The 14,095-nt window shown below is 43.7% G+C and overlaps 3 protein-coding genes across 3 annotated transcripts in view; 2 read left to right on the top strand and 1 right to left on the bottom strand.

The window, feature by feature from the left end:
- Positions 1 to 14,095, top strand: part of LOC136431512 (GFP-like fluorescent chromoprotein dsFP483) — a 235,697-nt gene that overhangs the window by 40,461 nt on the left and 181,141 nt on the right. The gene's annotated exons all lie outside the window — the stretch shown is intronic.
- LOC136429116 (membrane-associated transporter protein-like) lies at positions 1,441 to 7,436 on the top strand. The gene is made up of 6 exons (XM_066418996.1): positions 1,441 to 1,643; positions 2,147 to 2,319; positions 2,582 to 2,785; positions 4,407 to 5,129; positions 6,440 to 6,657; positions 7,164 to 7,436. Exons 1-6 carry the CDS (start codon positions 1,441 to 1,443, stop codon positions 7,434 to 7,436), a joined length of 1,794 nt encoding a protein of 597 aa, XP_066275093.1.
- LOC136431509 (monocarboxylate transporter 13-like) lies at positions 9,247 to 13,846 on the bottom strand. Its single transcript, XM_066422905.1, has 4 exons — positions 13,620 to 13,846; positions 12,697 to 12,840; positions 10,233 to 11,045; positions 9,247 to 9,916 (listed from the first exon to the last, which is right to left on the bottom strand). The coding sequence occupies exons 1-4, from the start codon at positions 13,816 to 13,818 to the stop codon at positions 9,654 to 9,656; spliced, it is 1,419 nt and encodes a 472-aa protein (XP_066279002.1). The 5' UTR covers positions 13,819 to 13,846; the 3' UTR covers positions 9,247 to 9,653.

Genomic DNA, 14,095 nt, shown 5'->3' with positions numbered 1-14,095 from the left:
GCTTGTGCCTGCGGTTATGGGTACAAATGTAGGACTATAGCCCGGAAACATAATTTGTGACGTTTGGATAAACGAAAACACCTCTCTACGTACATAAATAACAGTGGGGAAAAAGTCAGTGTAGCCACTTCTTACCTGATGATATGTCCTGCTATATGACGACCTAATTTTTGTTCAGTTAACGTAAAATTGAAGTAAAATTCATACAGAGCGCGGCAACACTCACCTCGCATGGAGGGCGCTACGCAAAATGGCATGAAGGCATGTGCGAATGTGCGTGCATTGCAGCTTGGGCCGACATTTATGCTGTTGCAGACTTAACCCTCCCTACCTGATTTTAACCACTGATAGCAAATGACTTTATTGCTATTGCAAAATTTATAATATTCAAGAACAACGACCATATGGAAGCGTAAATGCATATAAACCTGTAGCGAGGAAACTCATTTACGTTTATGAGATATTAGTATATCTTACCATGATCAATATGTTGGTCATCACCGGAGCCGGAGGTTAACATCTTTTATTTTGGACATCGGTGAAAATCGGTGCCTTCGCTAATGTCATCCAGAAATTTTACTTACTACCGCCCTATCCTCTTTCTAAAGCTTGATGTTTCCAGGCCATTACAGATTAACAAAAGGGTGATTATTGGCACACCCATTGGCTAAATATCTTTTCTATAGCTCGCTAGCCTGGGCATTGAGTGCATTTTACTCTCCAAGAAGAGGTTTAGGCCCAGCGTGTTTTGGACGACTTTTTAGGCGTTCTGTGTCGGCCGTACGATTTTGTGAATTTTTTTTAAACCTTTGCCAGCAAAACGATTCAAAGGATATCCAATACAAGCCTGGGCCTAACATCTGCTTGGAGAGTATCATTTTGTTTAGACTGGTTAACGCTAATTAACCATCTTTAAATCGATCCTGGCTTACAATTGTGAAGCTGGCTTACGATGGCCTAGAAGGACAATTTCATCTTGTACACAAACCACCCGGTGAGCTTAGCGCTGAAAATATTACCGGCAGTATGATTTTGCAACGGCAAAATCAAGAGAAACGAATGCCTGTCACAGTATTTATACTTTCAATGTCTAAATGATTACCGTTGCCAATTTCAAGTAGGTCACTTTTTGGGCAGCGTTTGTGTATATGTTTATATGTATATGTATGTATATATATGTATTGTGTAGGTATGTATGTTTGTATGTATGTATGTATGTATGTATATAGATGAATAGCACATTTGAGGAAGGCCTGAATAGATTGTCTGAGCGTTGTTCAGTGTCTGTGTAGCACAGCCTCTGAATCTGTGTTGCATAGCCTCTGCGTAAAACAGCATCCGCATAAAACAGCCTCTGTGCATTACATACCCTCTGTGCGTAGCACAAAGAACACAGTCATGATGTACCATTTATCTTTTCATTTTTAGACCTCAGCAGTGATGGAGACCGAAGAGCAGGCGCCGCTGCTGCGGAGGGAATCCGCCGTGTGCCCCGCCGCCGGGCCCGCCGTGCCGAGGCGCTCCTGGAGGCAGCTGGTGATGAACGGCTCGATCCTGCTCGGCCGGGAGTTCTGCTACGCTCTGGAAGCCGCCCTCGTGCTGCCCGTCCTCATGACCATCGGTATGCCCAGGGAGTTGTACAGGTCAGGACCATTTTAAACAATTCATGTTTCTGCTATACAATTGAAACAAGGAACTGAGCTATTGAAAAAAAAAAACTGATCGAACATAAATGCCCCCTCTCACTGGACCCGCGGCACGCTGGTGGCGTCCTGAACTGGATTTGTGTTACCCTTGACTTTATAATAAGAAAACCATTCGAAACATACAAGTTTAGTATGACCCATAAGACAACAAAACACACAAAGCTTAAAGATTTTTTTTGTCGATGCAATTCGTTGGGTTCTTTGTACATGTGCTCAGTTGGAACATTAGCGGATACCAATTATGCAAATGTACCTCATGTGCATGATTAATAGTAAAATGGCATCATCTAAGCGCTAGATAATAGGATTCAATACTTGTGGAAGTCAATTGAATACGTACATACCGAGCCATAGATTATATAGATTTGGACGTAATTTGCATATTGAAACTATTTCCTGGAGTAGGATGAGGTCTCCAAATTAAACCATTGTTGTTGCAGCGTCGTTTGGCTGATCCCGCCGGTCTTTGGGTTCATCTTCGTCCCTCTGATCGGCTCGGTGAGCGACCACTGCCGCTGCCGATGGGGACGCCGCCGTCCCTTCATCTTGGCCCTCGGTCTCGCCATTATCATGGGCTTCGCCTTATTCCTGAACGGCGATGCCCTCGTTAACCGTAAGTCGCTTTATAATTATTTTTGCTGACGCCCAGGAGGCGTCAACCTTTTTTAAATTATAATTTTGACTACTATTATAGTTCCCTGTCAGGCTGAAAAGACTACGTATTCTTACATTATGTTACCTACGTGAAGACAAAATAAGGAATGAAGCAAGAAATTCACTAAAAAAAACTAGATATTTCATGGAGTTGTGAGAGCTTCGATTTCTTCTTCTTAAAGTTTCGATTAAAACAAGCTAAAGCTACTCCCCTTCCATAGTTATTGCAGGAGGCTCAAGCAATAGCCGCAGAAGAGCCGACCTGGACAACATGCGCACTGCAACGTTGGCCGTCAGTATGTTTGGCGCCATCTTGTTCGACTTCGCCGCAGACTCTATCGAGAGTCCGATCAAGGCTTACCTGCTGGACAACTGTGTAGAGAAGGATCGGAGGAGGGGTCTGGACATGCAGGGTGCACTTTCAGGTATATGTAAATCTTTATTGACACGACAAAAGTACAGCGACTTTCGTAAGGTCTTCTACAACTATACACGCAAACAACAAACAATGGTATATTAAATGATTAACCTAAGTACAAGTATATGAATACTTCAACAAGTCAAGTTTAACGTATCACTTACACTACTAGTTCTAAGATCTACACATTCTTTGATATATTTACCTATTTGTACACAGTAACGGTTGTCACCTTCTAGCTTTTATTTGTATTTATCTATACACTGGAATGTACTAAATTCTGTTTAACATGCGGAAAGAATGTTGAACAGCTTTGAGCGTTCATGATATCGTGGACAATCTAGGATAGAGTGTTGTTCATCTTCAATTTCATTTGGACAGAATGGACAAAACCTCTGGTCGCGGGGAATTTTATGGTATCTTCCGAATTCCGCATTTAATCTAGTGATTGCTCTACGAACTTCAAATCAAAATATATATGTCTTCCTTTGTTTTTCTTTTGTCCTTATCAGGGCAGATTTATCTTATCCGCTTACATAGTGGGAAGGACGGCTATCTCTATTGATCGGTCGTGACTTGTCAGGGATTTAAACTCAGTACCTCCAGGTTGAGAGTAAACTATTCTAATGCTACGGTTTCATATTTTGCACCGGTGCCCGTTGTCCAGTTCGGGCCTAGAAGCCAGGGATTTGTCTTGGTGGACTGCCGGTGATACCCCCCCACACCTCTAGTCTCGTCCCAGCAGCTCGATGCTCCCGCCGCACTAATCATGCTTTCAAGCTGCAGACCATCGCGTGTAAGACCAACTACTACAGGCTCTCGTTCTTCCCTCGTACTATCAAGGAGTGGAATGAACTTGAGCCTAGTGTGGCGGAGGCGGAGTCCCTCTCCCAGTTCAAAGCCGAGCTGGGACGGGCTTCGCTGCATTGAGCTGCCCCCCGTCCTTGTATATATGTAAATATATAATTACTAACAACACTAAAAGTTTCACTTGTCCCGTTTTTTGCACATGTCCTTGTCTACCCCCCTTTCTACCCTCTGTTTGCACCTGTTACTAACATTTGGCGCAGCTGCTAATAATCCGCCGAAAGGCGGGCTGAGCAGTACCGAAAAAAAAAAAAAAGAGAGACCTCCCGGTATTCGCACGATTAGCTCACGGAGTCTTTTTGTTACCGGCGCTGCTCCCGCGTTGATTTTAAGTCCGGGCTAAAATGATTCGAGTTCCCCGGCCGGATCCCTAAATAGCCCCGCAGCACCAGAGTGTCACATTAGGCCACCTAGGGGTCATCCCCAAAAGTGCAAAAAAACAGCCCATCAACTACACAGCGGGGCCCCCTTTCCAAGTGGTACCGTAGGCGTAGCTGACCACACGACTGTGTCGTCACCTCTGAAGGGTTTCCATTAGAATTGAAAAGGAAAACTTGGCCGAGCTGCGCATGTATGAAACGTTTTCATTTCAAAACATGGTAATACGATGAAGAAAACAAACGAAAACGCGTCATCTTTATCATCATTACTGTTGTTGTACGTCCAACTTTTATCTTGAAAGGTAGGGTCAAGCAGCAAAAAATTCTTACTTGTTACTCTGACGAAAAGGATGTCAAACATAATATTTTGTTTTCTGACAGGTTTAGGTGGCTTTCTTGGCTACGCGACCGGTGCAATCGACTGGGTTGCCCTTGGTATTCCTCCAAGCTCTGAAAATCACCTGATCTTCGGCATTTCGTGCTCCATTTTCTTCCTGTGCCTCCTCCTGAACCTCTGCAGCATACGGGAGGTGCCGCTAGACGAGCTGAAAACGACCATTTTCGAAGATGGTGACGGGCAGCCCGGAAGGCAAGAGCCGGCGGTGCATCAGGACCCACAAACCGTCATCGCACTGGATCCAAAACATGGCGTCATGTTCATGAGCGATGACCCGGATGTACTTCCTGACGTCATTTCCTGTGACGATGGCCTGCAAAAAGTGCTGGTGGTCACGACCGTTCTCGGAGGAGGCGACCGATCTGATGACGGTTACGGCAGCATCTCGCAATCGGATGAAAGCAACAGTGAAACGGCAGAAGACTCGGGTACTACGGAGCTGGCCCAACGGATGTCCATCACCGCCTACTTCACATCCATCCTTCGGATGCCAAAAGAACTGGCCTGCTTGTGCGTATCAAACTTCCTCGGCTGGGCTAGCTTCCTTTCCGCCATGTTGTTTTTCACGGACTTCATGGGCCGGGGCTTGTACAAGGGGAACCCGAGCGCACCTGCGGGCAGTCCTGACAGGATCCTGTACGACCGAGGCGTGATGGTCGGCTGCTGGGGACTGGCCATCAACGCTGCCTCATGTGCTCTCTACTCAAGTAAGCACTTAGCTGGACTCTCTAATTTCTTCTTCACACAGATAAAATAGAATCCTTTAAATTTTTGGGGGTATGCTCTTCGATGTAGTCCCATGGTTCAGATATGTATGAGAGTACATATGTATATGCGTGCGCGCGCGTGTGTGTGTATATGTATGTGTGTGTGTGTGGTTGAGAGTGTTTCTGTACCTGTGTGTAGGTTTTAATCTCAGATACACCAAACAATGAACCGCATACATACGCGTGCGCTGAGGCATACTTTCTAACACACACACACACACACACACACACACACACACACACACACACACACACACACATACACACACACACACACACACATAAACACATATACACACATACACACACACACACACATAAACACATATACACACATACACACACACACACACACACATACACACACATACACACACACATACACATACACAAATACACAAACAGACACAGACACACACCCACATAGGTACATACGAACATCATACACGTGTGTTTTATACGTTTGTGTGCGTTTGTTGTTGTTCAATTCATACCTAACATGGATTCTGGATGACAACTTCAGGGTACCTGTGACATACCAGCTAAGCTACAGGTGACTACGGGGAAAAAGTATCCCTCCGGCTCTTTCTGAATCACCTGGTGTTTCTGAAACCTTCCTTGTGCTGAATGTAAGGTTTGGTGAATCTTCCACTTCTTTCATCATAATGATGAATCTGAAAGTTTCACCCTCATCTTTTTAACTGACAACAGACAGTCTTTATTTCTTACCTCTTTGGTTATAGCTTTCTTGCTTCATCAGCCTTTGTTAATTGGAAAAATACTTTACGATACATTATCAAATATGAAGGGACTGAAAGGAAACTGCTTGTATAGCCTATTCATATTCTTCATATCTATCATAATATAGACGTCGTATCATATGGACTCGTCTCGTCCTGTAAGAAGTTATGGATATTAAGAAGCAAGTAGTAGAATAGATTCAATTTTTCTGTAAATCAGTTTTAAGCCCCTATCTCACTGAAGCTGCGGCACGTTAGCAACCTCGCTATAGCAGTGTGATTTGACCATGCACTCATATTTCATCGATAAAAAAGCGAATCATTTGACGCTTTGGGTTTTTACGACGCAGAGAGATCGCCAATATACTGGAGCTTCAGTGAGATGGAGGTTTTATGCTGAACTTTGGGTCAAATTCTATGTAAAAACCTTGAAGTGTGCAGCTTCATTTGTAAACTCCATCAGAAGCTGACTTGGTGAATCCTTGACTGGTTTGTATTCCATTGTTACAGTGTGTTTCGGACGGATTGTTCGCCACCTGTCATACAGGACCATGTACATCTTCGGCTACCTGGTGTTCGGAGCAGGGATCGGCAGTATGGCTATCATCGCTCAGCTAACGGAGGCGCGATGGGAGATCATCCTCCTGTGTCCGGTCATGGGGATCATGTATGGCACCCTCAACAACATCCCGTACAAACTCATCTCCCGATACCACACTAGTCAAACGGTAAGTACACGGTGTCTGGTACACGACACTAGCGTGCGTAGTTCAGTGGTTAGTAGCCATGCCTCCGGAACTATTATGTATCAACGTTGAACTATATATGTTCAACACAGAGACAGGGGGCGCCATAAATTTTTTGCAACTTGATCCACGTGTCATATCTGTATAAACGTGATGCCACAGGAGCAATGGATTGCTCATACCTTGACCAAAACTGCAATCGATCTGTCGAAAATATGGGTTAGTCCAATTATTGTGTTTGTTGGAAATTACGGGTCAACTTTGATACAGACATGTTCGCGGTGATTCTTTGTTCGCGGTTTTTGCAGCAACTGTTTCACCATAAATTTAGAACCACCGCGAACATTTTTGTTCAATACTGTAGCAATATGTGACTATAGCGCTGCCGCAAACTTAAGACAAACGCGAATACTCCAGTTTCGTCTTAACGCGAAATAAAAACCACGCGAACTTAATTATATTATCAGTATTTTTTTCTTTCCTCACAGTACGCCCTGAGCGGTGTTGACGGGTCAGAGCGCCGCGGCATGGGGATCGACTGCGCGCTGGTGTCCTCGCAAAACCAGCTGTCTCAGATCATCATCGGCGCAAGTATGGGCTCCATCGTGGCCGCCGTGGGAAGCGTCATCTCCGTGACGGTGTGCTCCAGCATGCTGGCCTTCACCGCCTGCATCGCCGCCGCCCTTTTGGTCCACTACGAGGCGGGCAGACGCGACGAGGACGAAGAACAAGACTTCGAGGATGTGCTTTCGAGTATATGATCTAGAGATAGATAGTTTAAAACAGTGAAGAAAATGTCTTCGATAGTTCTTTAATTATCAAACTTTAAGATGAATTTGCGAGAACATGCGGGATTTTTAAGTTGTTATGTCGTTTTGGGGTGCAACAAAATATCTGATAATTACTATAAGTATGATTTTTTTCCGTTGATTGGAACCCAAAACTGCTCTCTTTATTTTTCATAGTGCACGCAATTTCGTTAACATTTTGTATTGGTTGAATAGATTGATGTACCAAGAGTCCATTTCCAATAGTCCTCAAAGTCACGTAAAAGTGTAATATGATAGCTACTATAGCGTTCACTGTAGTTGTATTCGAACATATTCGCAAACATTCGAACATAAGGCAATATAACTCGGCAGTGATACATATTGGAAAATGTGTGGTCTATATTGGCTGATTACAATCTTATATTTCCAAACTATACTCCAAACTTGATGTTCTAATGTTATAGTGTACCCAGACAGTTTTTTATATTTGCGTTGATATTTCAACACATGTTTCAGTATATCTACCTATAGGCTGAATTGATGTCATTTTACAATTTGAACTATGCAGCATTAATTAGACGATGTTCGTGTCCTATGATGGCTGTCTTTTAGTCTTATTATGCGACCCCGTGAATAATAATTTTGTGGTAGTAGTGTCATATGATACTTAGCCAGAATATAGACTAGTATACAGGTGTATGGTGTATAGGCTACAAGGAGTTTCATGTATAACTATAATCATCATATACGTTCACTTTGATCAATGAGAAGGCTGTATGTTGCCGTAACCACCAGTCATTATTAATCGTTACTTACAATTTGGTGGCCATGTGTACTAGAGCTGGGCCCGTTACTTCTAACTTGATCTATGACTTGACGAATCCTTCGTAACTTAGTCACATGTTATGCAGAACTTGTCTCACTCGTATGTCAGTTCGATATTTGATAATGGCTATATGTTAATAACATTGATGTTCCACTGTATACACCTCAAGGTGAATAGCTAACCCTATAATATACGTGTATGGAACTATTTTTAGCAATCAATGCTAACTGGAAATGGGGGTCTGGTTATAAAGACATGATTATGGTGTTTTGCGTTTTTTTCAAGCTTCATGCAAGAAAGTGAAATTCCTACGAATGCGATATTATGAGCATATGTCATTTGTCAATGATAGTACATACATATACCCATATTTTATTCATATGAAATTAGACAACATCGGTAGTGATGTGTCAGGTATAGGAGTTTCGACAAGTATATTTTTGAAACTCGACAGATAAATGAATCGAGAAACAAACACGTCTAAGCTGACACTGTATACGACACGACTAGGGGTGGGTACCGGTACCGTGTACCGGTACAAAACCGGTATTTCTTAATGGACCGGTCCAAAAAAAACGGTCCGTAAAAAATCAGTGGACCGGCCTATGGACCGATTAGAAAATTCATAGTACCAGGCGGCCACATAACTGGTCTAAGAAAATACAAAACAGCAGATTTAACTTCATTTTCGAAGACGTTAGCTGTGAATCATACCTAGAAACACTTAAAGGATTAGTAAACAGACGGCGAGAAGAGTATAATTATAATTTTGAGACAAAGTGCAAACCTAAGAAATTATATCGTTCCAGACATGACGTTTGGAGAGTTTTGCGTGTGTCTCGCTCTCCAAAATATGATGTACTGCGACACTACTATAACCAGGTACAGGTACAGGTCCGGACCTGGACCTGACCCTCTGGACCTGGACCTGGACCGGACCTGAATTGTTTGTACCGGTACCCACCCCTAGACACGACGTTTGTATAAATCATATAGCTGAAAGCGCCACGCAGCGGGAAATGTATGATGTGCAGGCAAGGAAACATGTCCTTATTGGAATGGTATGACAAAGGACAAATGTTTTATACCAAGCAGATACTGATTCCGTGACAAAACAAAATAAGTAAAATAAGACGGAAAAAAAAGCTTGTCAAAATCGGATCACAACGTATACCTGCTCACTGATACGAATAAGTGACATGTTGAAAAAGACGCGTCCATTTGTTATATTTTAAGCACCGTGAAAAGAGATTCACTCGACTCGAGGTATACCCTACAGGTTGGAAAATGCCATGCCTAAAAAATGAAATAGTTAACATCTACATATACACCATAGGCTACAAGGTTGATTTCAGAGTGTCTGTTATACATAGGTTAATAGTTCAAATCTCATGTTGGAAAGCTGAGTTATTTTGGCCTTCATGAGTAACTGTATCCATATCGACAGGTAGCTGTCTAACTTGAAGTCCCACCACCCCGTCACACACGTCACATGGGACGTCAGGGACAGGCTTGTCAGTATCCAACGTCCAGTTTTTCCCTTTCTTCGGGACTAGGGGGAGGAGCATGACGACGGAGACGAAGACGAAGGTCGCAGCTACATAGAAGGACATGTCGTAGTTTCCGGTTGCGTCATACAGCCAGCCTGTAGGTGGAGATTGTGCGAAAATAAGGAGGTTCATGATGCTTAGTGCGCATGTGTAGCGAAAAGCATTCTTGGTAATATGTCAACGGTAAAGATAAGTCCCTGAGACAATGAATAAAGGACTCATGGACATGCATTGTTATATGTTAATCAATGCTACAAGTTAGGGGACTTAACCCTTGGCATGTTACCCAGAATTCATTTTACCGATGCACATGCATACTAAGAATCATGAACTTATTGTCAGGCTTAGCTATTTGAAGATGATTCTGTTTCAGATTCAGCTCCAATTTTAGTTACTTCGGGCGATAATTACCTGCAATGGGTTGTCCAAGGAGATATGCTGCGCCTTGAAAGACGAACGCCCACCCAAGCCCACCGGAAATCCTGGAAACGCCGCTGTATTTCCTCACAAGGACTGCGATCAACGGGTAGAAGATACCGGACGAGATCCCATAGAACACCATGCACGCCACGAGGGCCGCGTAGGTCTGCGCGTGTGGTATGGCGATATTGCATATACCCAAACCAACACAACCCACCATGTAGAAGTATAGTTTTCTGACTGGTAGTCTGTCTGACAGCCAGCCGCTTATTGGTCGTGCGACAGCTTCGATGATGCCGAGAATGGACGGGAGGAACGCGGCTTGCGTTTTCTCCACCCCTAGACCTTGGGCGTGGGCTACCAGGTGCACAAAAATAATCGAATTGCCCAACGTTAATCCGAAAAGGGACAAGCTGTAAACAAGGAAGGGTGGGCTTTTCAATAAAGTCATGTCAAACATCTTCAAAACTTTTTGACAGAATGGAACGATGGCTTTGCACGTCTTGGACGAATCTTCGTTCTCTGCGTCTTCATTTTCGGCTTTTTCGGCTTTGCCAGCGTCTTTAAGATGTAGGGGTCTCAGCAAGGCACCACAGACGCAGCCGTTTAGTGCGATGGCGGCGAAAATCAGGAGTGCGCCCTTCCACCCAAATTCGTCAATGAGAAACTGGAAGAGCGGCGAGAGGATAAACATACTGACTCCGGTTCCACTTATCGCGATCCCGTTGGCTGTGGCGTGCCGCTTGTGGAAGTATTTTCCGACCATTGCAAGGCTTGGAGAGTACGTCAGGGAGACCCCAAACCCTGCAAGAAACAAAATCACAACGATTATTCAACAAACCGATATGTAAATATAAACAGATTAGTATTGCACAACCGGTTGCTATACCAATTTATTACAACTTATGAAACATTGAGCACAAACGAAAGGTAGCAAATGCTACCTAAAACGTTTGACCGCTCACAAAATCTATTGCTTTTGTAATATTCGTACAGTGAGAATAATCATAAGTTATCTCAAAGCAGATGTTTCCATGCAATTTCTTATCGTTTTCTAGCTTAGGACGGCAGATTGGGAAGTAGGAAACCATATGATTTTGCCTTCAAACATAACCACGTTAGGCTATGTTTATGTGTTTAACTGTATATGCCACAGTGTAATTCACAGTCATCCAAAAGATCGAGACGGCCAAAAAAACAGACCCCCCTAGATAGTTTCATTTCATTCAAGACCGAAGTTTCGGTGACCGTCTGTCACCTTCCTCGGGGCAATTCTGACTGATCTATCATACCCCCATTCCACTTGGACGGCGCTCTCACCGCGCTCTCACAGCGACCTCATTTTGGCAAGATCGCCGTGAGAGCGCCAACAGCGCGGCGACAGCGCCATTGAGAGCGCCGACAGCTCGGCGAGAGCGCCATGAGAGCGCCGACAGCGCGGCGAGAGCGCCATGCGCGCCGTCACCTCGGCGATGGTTTTGAACATGCTCAAAACCTTCGCCGTGAGAGCGCCGAGGATGGCGATCAAAAAACGAGCGCCGAGAAAGCGCCGAGAGAGCGCGAAGCGAGCGCGGTGAGCGCCGTGAGAGCGCCGTGAGCGCCGTGAGAGCGCCCGAGGTGGGATCAAAGGGCCGCAGCGAGCGCTCAAGGATCGCAGCGAGCGCTCTATGAGGATTGAATGGTCTTAACTGTAGTTCAAACAAATTTCATTTCTAAGTGGTGTATCTTGAATTTCTGGGAATTTTGTGGTCAAATCATAGTTTTGCTTGTGGGTAATACGAATTGACCAATACCTAAAAGTACTTGCTTCCATTCAAATTAAATTCCCTCCAAGTTTTATTGTCAGTGATTCAAAATGTGTTTTAAAATTCTGTGATTTACGTTTCTATTATAACGTAGAATGATGAAATGTATCTATTGCAAATAGTTTACATGACAGACAACACAGAAAAACAAGTTGAACATACATATATTACTTAAGACACACACTTAGCGACCGTGTAGCGACTAAAATTGAATCTGTTTTTCCCTTGATTTTATCATTCAAATATGATGCAAGAGGTTAAGGTATGACTGAGAAGACAACAAAGCACACAAAACGTAACAAAAATTCGTTCTTTATCTCTGGAATTCGTTGAGTGATCTGTGAAATCTTTAAAAAGTTGCTGACATTTGACATTTTGGTCGCGCTGAGAGCGCGCAAAGGTCGCCGTAGAGATTCCACTTGAGCACGTTTTCCAGGAGTTCGGCGCTCTCACGGCGCTCTGGCCAAAATGAGGTCGCCGTGAGAGCGCGGTGAGAGCGCCGCCCAAGTGGAATGGGGGTATAACGCACTGCAGCTACAGGGGTCGCTGCTTACAGATGCGGTTCCAAACGTAAGGTTTTTACAGATATACATTGGTTGTTCTCGTGGTGTTTACAATGCGGAGTCAAACGTCAGATATTACATACAGACCTGTTATCAGTCCAATAGTTATGATCAGGTGTACAACGTTCTGTGCGAAGTAGCTGAGGCCGAGTCCCACGGCGGAAATGACGCCCCCTGCCATGACGACGGTACGACAGCTGGTCAAGTTGGTCAGGGCACTGGCGATGGGAGCTGAGATAAACGTCAAGAGTAAAAGGGATCACAAAATTTAAAGTTTGATAATAACTTAAAAATATGTCCGGTTACATTTCCTATAATGCGAATTAGCTTCAGCCACTGCACAGGCATTGATTGATTCATTAACGGACAGACTGATCTATAAAAGATATAGTAGCCGGAAAAAAGAAACGGGGAAGGCCAGAGAGGACCTGACTGGATAATACCAAAACATGGACTGGCCTGAACACAGCACAACATATCAGAGAGGCCGCGGACAGAACAGGATGGGCACGGATAACTGCTGCTGGCTGTCATGACAACCCTACGACCACTGAGGTCATGGGTCATGAATGACCGAGTGTGTGATTTATCTATAATTTGATTGATTGATTGATTGATTGATTTGTATTATCTTTCCAGCATCTTTGTCGATGACAGACTCACACGGAAAGTATTATCATCACCACGGTAAACTTGTGTTGTTTTGTCTTTTCAATGTAGCCATGATATGTTTTAGTTTTAAAAGTTCATATGTGTAAGGCTACAGGGTTATGAAGTTAGAACGTTCAACAACTTTTCACACAAATCATTTTCAAACAAACAACCAAATTAACAAACAACAATAAACATAAATATAGATAGGACCCGACCAATTTTCTACTAGCCCTCCGGTCTTATTTTCTTCATGATTAATACGTTTTCCCTATAGAAAGCCATAGAACTATTCGAAAATTCAATATGTGCAAGTTTTTAGTTTAAATGAGATATTTTGAAGTACTTGTTATACTCACAGCACATCAATATGGTACCAACGAAGACAGAACTGATAAAGGACGTGTTTCCCGCGCTTTCTTGGAAAACCTCACGGAACTCCGCGTAAAACACTCCCATGGATCTGTAGGATCCTACATCGACGACGTGTATGAGGAACGTGCTCAACACCACCATCCACCCCCAACCGCCATCTGGCGGTTTATCCACGGACTGCATCTGCCCTGTATGTCCTTCCAACGAGGTCTTATTCTGCAGGACGACAGCAAAATATAAGGAAGCATGCGTAAACTTGGCAATTTTGATTGGTGCAAAATACGTTTTCAGTGTGCCAGTGACAATTAATGGATATCTTTTTACTCTATTGATGCAAAGTCACAATTCAGATGCACAAAGAAATACGCGAGTTTATCGCACGTACAGTTAATTGGATCCTTGACATCTGGCCGAGGGCTAAATATATTTGTTTATCACGCATAGCTACATTTTCACAAAG

This window comes from Branchiostoma lanceolatum, chromosome 3, assembly GCF_035083965.1.
Source record: "Branchiostoma lanceolatum isolate klBraLanc5 chromosome 3, klBraLanc5.hap2, whole genome shotgun sequence".
Classification (NCBI taxonomy): Eukaryota; Metazoa; Chordata; class Leptocardii; order Amphioxiformes; family Branchiostomatidae; genus Branchiostoma; species Branchiostoma lanceolatum.
This window is presented reverse-complemented; position numbering and strand designations above follow the sequence as displayed.

Excerpts from the sequence above, each read along its gene's own strand:
- LOC136429116 (XM_066418996.1), top strand. The coding sequence starts at position 1,441 with ATGGAGACCGAAGAGCAGGCGCCGCTGCTGCGGAGGGAATCCGCCGTG. Across the intron at positions 2,320-2,581 it reads CGGCGATGCCCTCGTTAACC|TTATTGCAGGAGGCTCAAGC; the intron begins GTAAGTCGCTTT and ends CCCCTTCCATAG. Across the intron at positions 6,658-7,163 it reads GATACCACACTAGTCAAACG|TACGCCCTGAGCGGTGTTGA; the intron begins GTAAGTACACGG and ends CTTTCCTCACAG.
- LOC136431509 (XM_066422905.1), bottom strand. The coding sequence starts at position 13,818 with ATGCAGTCCGTGGATAAACCGCCAGATGGCGGTTGGGGGTGGATGGTG. Across the intron at positions 11,046-12,696 it reads AACTATTGGACTGATAACAG|GGTTTGGGGTCTCCCTGACG; the intron begins GTCTGTATGTAA and ends TGTTTCTTGCAG. Across the intron at positions 9,917-10,232 it reads CCTTGGACAACCCATTGCAG|GCTGGCTGTATGACGCAACC; the intron begins GTAATTATCGCC and ends CTCCACCTACAG.